A 9,446-nucleotide genomic window follows, 5' to 3' on the forward strand; every position below is an offset into this window, starting at 1 on the left:
TTAGGAAATCTGAGGGTCAACTATTACTTTTCAAATAATTTATTTCTAAATTCAACGTTGCAGTTACACTAAAGGAATATGGTGAGGTTTTTGCTGCTATCCCAATGAATGTTTTACAGCTCCTTGTTGGATTTACAGGCGGGCTTTTAATGAAAGCTTCTGGGAACAGTATTATCATGGGATATTTAGATGGTAAAAAAAATTTCAAAAAAAATACATAAGAAATTATTTGGGAAATGCACAAATTTTCTCAATTCAGCACAATTATCAATAATCTGGAAGATTCACAGGTTTCACAGCAAAATGTATTTAGTAACCGTTTTTTACGGAAGAGGATTAGGGCCACTCAAGAAGTAAAAAAAGTCAACTGATTTTTAAATATTATTTCAGTTTGATGTTTGTTCAGTTTGATATGGAAAAAAAGTGACTTTAATCTTAGAATTCTGACTTTTTCATGGAATTCTGACTTTAATCTCAGAATTCTGACATTAATCTCAGAATTCTGACATTAATCTCAGAATTCTGACTTTAATCTCAGAATTTTGACTGTTTTCTGACAGATAACAAACATGTTAGAATCAAGCCATAGCCATGTCTGTTTTAGAGACTAGTTCTCTTGTTTTAATCACCTTCTGCTCTTCCATTAATGAAATAGCATCACGGGGACACGTTAGGCACGTAAAAAGTCGCCTAATTTTTCACCAAAGCGTCACTGACCCTCTCAAACAACTCACATCTTTGTCAGTGAAGCTGAGTGCTCCCACATCTCTTCCTTCATGGTGCCCATCTACGTTAAGATCCAAGATTCTGAGATTAAAGTCAGAATTCTGAGATTACAGTCAGAATTCTGAGATTACAGTCAGAATTCTGAGGAAAAAGTCAGAAATCTGAGATCAAAGTCAGAATTCTGAGATTACAGTCAGAATTCTGAGAGTAAAGTCAGAATTCGGACTTTTATTTCTCATATTAAACTGAAATAAATTTTAAAAATCAGTTAACTTTCTTTTTTGGCCCTAATCATCTTCCGTAGTTTTTTTTTATGACGAATAATGAATTTCTTTCTATCGGCTATACTAAACCTAATAAATTATTTCTTGTAGTGTCCCTTTTAATATTTATGTCCCTGGCAAACAGTTTTGTTCTGTAAGAACTTGTTGATACAAAAAAAAAAAAAAAAAAAAAAAAAAAAAACCCCGAAGGTGATCACGTGCGCGCGAACAGCTGATGGTGACGTTGGCGACCAACATGGCGGATTGGAACCGAGGTAGTTTGTTTTTCGACATGTATTCATCTTTACATATTTAACCGTTGTTAACATAAATAACTTGTTTTATTCCTTAATGGGGAAATTATCTGCTAACATTTTCCTTTAATCCCTCCTGTACTGTGTGCGGGATTGTATGCGCGGTTTAAGCCTTAATTTTATGAAGCTAAACACTTCCCAAGTTTCTGTCCAGCAGCACTAGATGTAGGTCGATGGCTGCTTTCACAGAATATCTCTATCTCACACGAAATAAGAAAATACTGTCGGCAGATGTTGAACTAAACCAAGATTTCGCTTTTTGTCCAAGCGTTTAGTTCGCTCTTTAAAAAAAAAGGTTTAAATTTGCATAGGGAACTGTTAGGATAATTATCATTGATGATGTGTGACTTTATTAGACCTTAATATTAGCTGCCTGTTGCGGGTCAGAACTGATGTTTTCCCCAATAATTTATTGAATTAAGACAGTTTCTCTATCCGAGTATTCAGTTATAATCTTCATTCTGTCAGGGGTGGAGCTAGATGGGGGGCCAGGGGTGGCCATGGCCACCCTTACCCACTCATTGGCCACCCTACCATTTATTTACATCTAATACAGATGGTGGCAGCAGTAAAACTCTGGAGTGGAATATTCAATTAATTGACATTTTTTTGTGGTTAATTATACACATCAATTACTAACATCAAAGATGATAAGTACATAATTATTAGATTAGATTTTGTGTTATATGGGGTAAGGAGAAAATGATGTGTCTCTGCAAGTCATCTAGGAGTCTTCATTGAAATCATAGATAAATAACAATTTTAATAAAAACTTATCAAATAATACATTTATTAAGATATTAGTGCTTTTAAATATCAATTTTATGCAGAATGTTTATTGACACAAATAGGTAAGTAATGACAATGGAAAAAATTTACGCCCCAGAACTCAAAACTGAAAGAATTTATCCACTATACCTTTTATCTAGAAATTACAGATTTTTAAATATATGTGTCTATTAGTTAGCAAAGGATGTAGGAAAGTATAATTTGTCTTTTTTTTTTTTTAGAAAATATGGATGTTTTGCTCAATAATTTTCCTATTGGATCAGTATAGATTGACCCTAAGGTTCTGGTGCCAATCCACTTTCGGCCACCCCTCAGTGTACATTGGTTACTGCCTGGCCACCCTTATAACGATGTTCTGACTACGCCTCTGCATTCTGTATGTGGCAAATATTTGGGAATGAAATGAAAGCGGTGTTCTTCAGCTAAGAATGAAGTAATATGTTGATAAGGCTGGAGCCATGGATGTTTACTCACCTGCTAACGTGTGTGATGTAATGATGTGATGATGTGGCAGATTGGAGATGTATAAAATGCCTCTTTAACCGTTAGTCGGGGCCACTTCCAAAGAAGTGAGCCAGGGGGTGAGCAGCTGCCTTCTGTACATCTAAGCAACTTCTCTGCTCTGAGTGAGATTACAATATCTATCAGAATCTGTTGTCATGTCTCCTTGTTATTTAATACATATAATGTATGAAGTGTTATTTAAAGAGTTTGTCCTGAGTGACAAAGCTTTAACATAACTATTGAACAGATACTCTAATTAATGATGTGTATTTAGGAGTTGTAAGAAAGTAACTTAACAGTTAAGAAATACAGCAGCTCATAGTAGGACTATGTCATCGGAAATTTTAGATTTCTATTCATTTCTTACTTCATATATTGAGTTAATCTATTTAGTCTCTGGAAAAAATGTTTTTAACTCAGTTTGTTTCACCTGCAAGGCCACAAAATGTCTGAGTGAGATGAGGGCGTGTCGACAAGATATCCTTATTCCCATCTTTTTGTTTATTTTAACGTGTTAATGTTTAACCAAAGTGTCTGTAATTTCTTTTGACTCTGCCTACTTTGAGTAAGGGAGCGACTCTGTCTAAAGACAGAACAGGGCAGACCATCATGCTGATGTGATGTGCTGAATATCTTGTTCTCAATTAACTTTGCAAAGTAAATAAAGTGCAGACTGAGTGAAATCCATCAATCTCTGTTTATTTAACTGGACCGTATAGCTGAAAACTTTTTTCACACGACAGACTTAAATGTGGTTTCTATTGCAGGTTTAAAAACAAACTTTCCACTTTAAAACAATACGACTAGTTAATCGATTTAGTTTATTTTTAGGGCTGAACAAAATAATCGTCAACTAATTTAGTAATCGTTAACTGGGTTATAGAGACTATAATATATGCCTTTAGCTGAAAGAGCAACCTACTTAGAGCAGGAAATAAAAAATAAAATAAAAAACATATTAGACATGTTTTCTTCTGTCAATATGCTCTATCCAGAACTCGTCATCTTAAATAGTTTTAGTTCCATGTTGTTTAAATTTCTAAAAAATCTTGTTTAAGGAACCTTTCCCTATCCGATTATGAATCAATTAATTGAAAAAATAGTCGACAGATTCATCGATTTGCAAAATAACCGTTAGTTGCATCCCTAGAATGAACATCTCTCTTAGCTTATTAAAGCCCAGCTCCTTTGTGTTGAAATGAATTGTTTGCTTGGCATCAGAGATTGCAGTAACTGTCTAATCAATAAGAAATTAATCCAGTAATTTGTAAAATATCACCAATCATGTATCATGTGCATCACATATGATCCTTTGTATCTGTGTGTGTTCAGGTCATGGCTCCATGGACGACATGCTGGATACTGAAAACAAGCGGTTGGCTGAAAACTTGGCCAGTAAAGTCTCCAGGTTGAAATCTGTGCGTAAGGCTCACTAAACCTCTTCTACCGCCCTGTCAGTGATTGTGCTTGGATGTCCGTCTACCTGCTGGTTGTTTAGTGATTCTGCTTCCAGTTTCCGCATCTTTGTCTAAACTTCTATCAGTGTCTCTTCTTGAAATTTAAAGCTCTCAGCCAGCTTTAATTTGACTTCATCAGCAGTTTTAACTGGTCATCATCACATTTTTTAAGAAATTACATTTTTGATAACCATCCCCAGGGAGATCCTGGTGTGGATTTGGAGCCTTGGTCCAGTGCTGGAGGAAGCAGATCAGTCAGATACATGGAAACTTACTAAATATCCAAAACAAGCACGTTTAAGCTAGCTATTGGACACTACTCAGAAATTCCGAGTTCCTTGAAATTTTTATACAAGAATCAAAATGATTCAATGTCTAACTTACAGATAAATGTTTAACAAATCTTAACAGTTTGCAGATTTTATTCTTTACTTTAGAAAGCTCCATAGAAAGGCACTCAAATAACAGTAAACAGCAAATATTTGTGGCCGATTTGGCTCTTTTTATTCGGTATTTTCATGCATTGGCTGACTCATTAATGCATTCAGTGCTTTGAGATCACGTGTAGCGCATGCATTGCTGCTCCCTCCACTTCTCATCCATGGTTAATGTTACATTTAATTGCTTAATAAATGTTTCTGTTTGGTTTAAATTGAGCCTTATCTAACATTCTTTATCTTGCGAATGAAGGAAGGAGAACCAAAATCAGCTAAGAATCATCCCACAAATCTTGGCAGCATGTATCTGGGATTGATTAGACGGATGTCAAAGTGTAACATGCATCGGTCGATCTCGAATTCTTACTTAATCTTTGTCTGACAGCTGGCTTATGACATCGACAGAGAGGCGGAGGATCAGAACGACTACTTGGACAACATGGTGAGTCATTCTTGCCTCGCTGATATTTATTTTGAATATTTTTCTCTGTAAAGTTAAGATGTTTGTCCCTTTCATATTCTTCTCCAATGCTATGCTCACACCTAAAGCAGCAAGAGCATCAAAATCGTGTCTGCTGCTTCATTTTTGATGCTTGTACAGTTTAGTTCTGACGTGCAGCTGAAGAATCTTTGCTGCTTTAGCTGCGCGGTGGGAAAGTGGATCTGATGCGTGTTGGGTGGAGCTACTCTATCCTTTCTGTGCCTGTAACAATGGCAGCTATATATGCTGTGATCAGTGGGTAAAAAGTAGTTTTAATATGTTTTTAATTGAGAAAGTCCACATTAAAACGTCATCTGTGCAGTCAGTTCATCCAGATTACGATCTTTGATTCAAATATTATTTTGCTGTCGGGGCCGCTCAGACCCCCACATACCGGCTATGCGCTGTCAGTAGGAATCCCATTCAACAGCAGCCTATAGCCCGGTCTCCTCTTCGCGGTTTTCCGCAGCGGCTGGTAGGCGGTTTTCATGTACGTAATCCAAACTCCGGGCACCAGGATAATAAAAGCGAAAATCTTTTGCTGGCAGATTTCGGCATTTTAGGTTAATTTAGGCGTCAATAAACTGTTTCAGAGGAGTGATCATAGTGATCTGTATCATCAGCGATGTGTCTCTCTCCCCACCAGCTCCTAGATCAGCTTCTCTGATTGGTTGATGCGGTGCGTCGAGCAGCAAAAGTTAAAATTTCCAACTCCAGCAGCAGCTGGGTTTGCAGTGTGTCATATGCCCAAACGCTCATGACGCACTGCACCTGCTGCTCAAAACACACTGCGGGACCTTTTGCTGCGCCTTGATGCGCGTCAACCATTAACTTTGCATGTAAACTAGCTGCTTCTGCTGCTTGCGGTCTGAACGTAGCATAAGGGTAGCACTCCTTACAAAGTGAAACATTTAGCTCTGATTAACGTTCATGCCCATCTAACGAAGTGCAGGTAGACATTTTAAGCTTTATATTGACAGAAACTGAAGTTATAATAACTTTCTACTTTCAGGACTCCAACTTCCTGAGTGCGACCGGCCTGCTAACCGGCAGCGTCAAGCGGTTTTCCACAATGGTCCGATCCGGCAAAGACAACAGACGCCTCCTCTGCTATGTGTCCGGGGGGCTAGTCCTGGCCTTTTTTCTTCTTTACTACTTGATTTCCAGGATCCATAGCTGATTTCAGGACAGCATCATCAACCAGGGAGCCACTCTGATGCCGAACTTAATCTGAAAAATCTTAGCTAGGATGGAGTTATCTCTAAGGCTATCTGCTAAGATAATCCCTTTATAAGAAAAGAAACTGGATGTATATATGTGTATGTTTAATTGAATTGATGTACAGCGCGGGTGAAACTATAAGGGGTGTTCTTATGCAAACGTTTTTGGAGTCTATAGATGGTGAGCGGGGAGCATATCAACATAGCTATGCTACCTTTGTGCAACCCTGAGTAATCCAAAGTTCAGGAGGAAGAAAGCTTTATTCAAACACATCGAAGAGTGGACTGGGATCGACACAACCTTTAAACGTCCTTGTGATCAACTAAGAGACATTGACGCAGAACAGAGGTTTTAAATGGACTGAATTTTCACTCTGTTAAGTCATGGCAACATAACGGCTATGAGAACCAGGTAGGCCAATAATTGTGGTTACAGCTGAGCGGCAAAGCCTAATGATCAGAATTTCTCCCAAATACGATTTAATAACAGAACAAGGGTTGATTTTGGCTTTATATTGCTGAGTAATTGAAGGAATGTCTCATTTTGAGCTTAAAAACTTTAGTCCTGTTCCATTTAGTCCTGTCCAACATTTAGATTCAAACAAAAACACCTGTTGCCAACTGATTGAATTTCTTTTTTTTACTACTTTGGTCTTAAAAACTAAGATCTGATCCAATTGACTTTAAACTTAGTGTTATATTTATAGCTCTGTATCCATCCAGTTAATGCTAATTTGCTCTCCTGCAGTCTATGAATATTCAGGAGAGCCAGAATTGTGCATTTAAGAACCACTAACAATAAAGTCCCGCATTTAATGTTCGCTGATAGTATTGAAAGAATTTCTATCAAACATTGAATGAGGGAAATATTATTCAATGTTTGCTAAAAATTCTGTCATTACTTTCAGCAAATGTATCTTTGCTCATGAGATTCTAACTAGTACCCTTTTAATGTTTAGGTTGTTTAGCTGTTTATTATTTTAGGAAAAAATGAAGAAATCTGACCAAAATATACAGATAGTTTGATTTATAATCATGTTTTCAGTAAATTCCAATGCAACTTTTTTTTTTTTTTTTTGCTTGTCCTACCTAAACGCTGGTGTTAAAAACCCAAGGGAGAAAACTAGTTGAGATTTATTAAGTTTACTTACTGTTTATATTGGATTATTTAGATTTTGACCAGGAAATGTTTAATATTTTCTGCTGGGTTATTTGTACATAGTGCTAAAGCATTTTGTATAATAATAAATCTTGTTGGTGGTGTGACAGAATTGATCTCTTGACAAGGTAGAAAATTAAACGGCTCCACTGCTGCTACAAGCCCCTCCTAGTTCATTAAACAGATTTGAAAGAAGACTTTATTTTAGGCTTTTATTTATCTGAAACGATTAATCAGAATAATCGATTATTGAAATAATCATCAACTAATTTGGTAATCGGATAATCATTTATTGGAGTAGAGACTCTCAAAAATGCCTTAAGCTGACAGAGCAACCCACTTAGAGCAGCAATTATATCAACAAAAAAAAGTAAATATTTTGCATTAAAAAAAAAAAAAAAAACATTTCCATCAGTCAATATGCTCTATCCAAAACTCCTCAATTGAAAGGTTTTAGTTTCACTTGGTTTAATTACGTAAAAAGTCTTCTTAAAGGAACCTTTTGCTGTCCAATTATGAATTGATTAATAAAAAAAAATTAATTTACAGATTAATTTGCAAAATAATTGTCAGTTGCAGACCTACTTTATTTTATTTGTTTTAATGAGTTATGTGTGTGTTAATGTTTCTGTGTAAAACAGTTGTTAGACTGCAGGTTTTACAGTGAATTTTAGATAGAAGGTCTGTTTCCCACTGAGATAAAGAAATTAGTTGCCTTTTATTCAAAGAAATGGGCTAAAATGAAAGTACATTTTCAGCTCTTTCTTCAATAAGATTCAACCAATGAAAAACCTCTTTACTGAATCTGGTATAAGAAAATTGTTTGGTTTTGTTCATTTTGATAAATTCGTTTTTCCTAAGGATCAGATATTTAACAATGATTGTAAAGAAAATCAAGGAATTTGACTTTGATGTTACAGCGCACATAGAAACTGTATGTTTTCAGTTTTCTGATAAGGATAAATTAAGTTTTTTTATTTTTTCATACCTTTGTCCTTGATAAGCAAACATATTGTTCATCACTAACCAGCAATATGAGGAAAAAGCTGAATAGCCACATCAAAGTTAAAAATAGATGATAGAAATGAAAGGATTGCGCTGAATTCTAATCTGATCAATATTTATTCTCTAAAAATGTAAAAACAAGGTTGATTTATGAAAATGGTTAGAAAGAGTTTGGGGAATTATTCCAAAATTAGCTTGATTTATTTTCATTTCCATAATGTAAATATATAATATTATTGTAATAACTAAATAGTATATGCGTATGCATTATTTGTCATGTCTTAATATGCAATATGTTTGGTATTAAACGGTAAAACGAATAAAATCGAACTATAATTTTGGTTTAAAAAACATTTTAGTGTAGCTCTTTGGTCTTTGTGATTTAAACCTATAAGATCTTATAATTTTATGAGGTAAATACAGGTGCTGGTCATAAAATTAGAATATCATGAAAAAGTAGATTGATTTCAGTAATTCCATTTAAAAAGTGAAACTTGTATATTATATTCATACATTACATACAAACTCATATATTTCAGATGTTTATTTGGTTTAATTTTGATGATTACAAATGACAACAAATGAAAATCTCAAATTCATCATATCAGAAAATTAGAATATTGTGAAAAGGTTCAAAATTGATGGCCCCTGGTGCCACACTCTAATCAGCTAATTAACTCAAACCACCTGCAAAAGCCTTTAAATGGTCTTTCAGTCTAGTTCTATAGGCTACACAATCATGGGGAAGACTGCTGACTTGACAGTTGTCCAAAAGACGACCATCGACACCTTGCACAAGGAGGGCAAGACACAAAAGGTCATCGCTAAAGAGGCTGGCTGTTCACAGAGCTCAGTGTCCAAGCACATTAATAGAGAGGCGAAGGGAAGGAAAAGATGTGGTCGAAAAAAGTGTACAAGCAAGAGAGATAACCGCACCCTGGAGAGGATTGTGAAACAAAACCCATTCAAAAATGTGGGGGAGATTCACAAAGAGTGGACTGCAGCTGGAGTGAGTGCTTCAAGAACCACCACACACAGACGTATGAAAGACATGGGTTTCTGCTGTCGCATTCCTTGTGTCAAGCCACTCT

At 35.8% G+C, this 9,446-nt stretch overlaps 1 protein-coding gene across 1 annotated transcript; it reads left to right on the forward strand.

Moving 5' to 3' along the window:
- The first annotated feature begins 1,192 nt into the window (after positions 1 to 1,192).
- Positions 1,193 to 7,545, forward strand: bet1l (Bet1 golgi vesicular membrane trafficking protein-like). Its single transcript, XM_038280535.1, has 4 exons — positions 1,193 to 1,264; positions 3,929 to 4,014; positions 4,876 to 4,932; positions 5,984 to 7,545. The coding sequence occupies exons 1-4, from the start codon at positions 1,225 to 1,227 to the stop codon at positions 6,149 to 6,151; spliced, it is 351 nt and encodes a 116-aa protein (XP_038136463.1). The 5' UTR covers positions 1,193 to 1,224; the 3' UTR covers positions 6,152 to 7,545.
- The last annotated feature ends 1,901 nt before the right edge of the window (positions 7,546 to 9,446 follow it).

Source organism: Cyprinodon tularosa, unplaced genomic scaffold (assembly GCF_016077235.1).
Source record: "Cyprinodon tularosa strain WSP-4 unplaced genomic scaffold, ASM1607723v1 ctg160, whole genome shotgun sequence".
Classification (NCBI taxonomy): Eukaryota; Metazoa; Chordata; class Actinopteri; order Cyprinodontiformes; family Cyprinodontidae; genus Cyprinodon; species Cyprinodon tularosa.

Bases quoted from the DNA above. Each gene is read 5' to 3' on its own strand.
- bet1l (XM_038280535.1), top strand. From the start codon at position 1,225: ATGGTGACGTTGGCGACCAACATGGCGGATTGGAACCGAG. The intron at 4,015-4,875 runs GTGCGTAAGGCT...TTTGTCTGACAG, and splicing joins AAGTCTCCAGGTTGAAATCT to CTGGCTTATGACATCGACAG. The intron at 4,933-5,983 runs GTGAGTCATTCT...TTCTACTTTCAG, and splicing joins ACGACTACTTGGACAACATG to GACTCCAACTTCCTGAGTGC.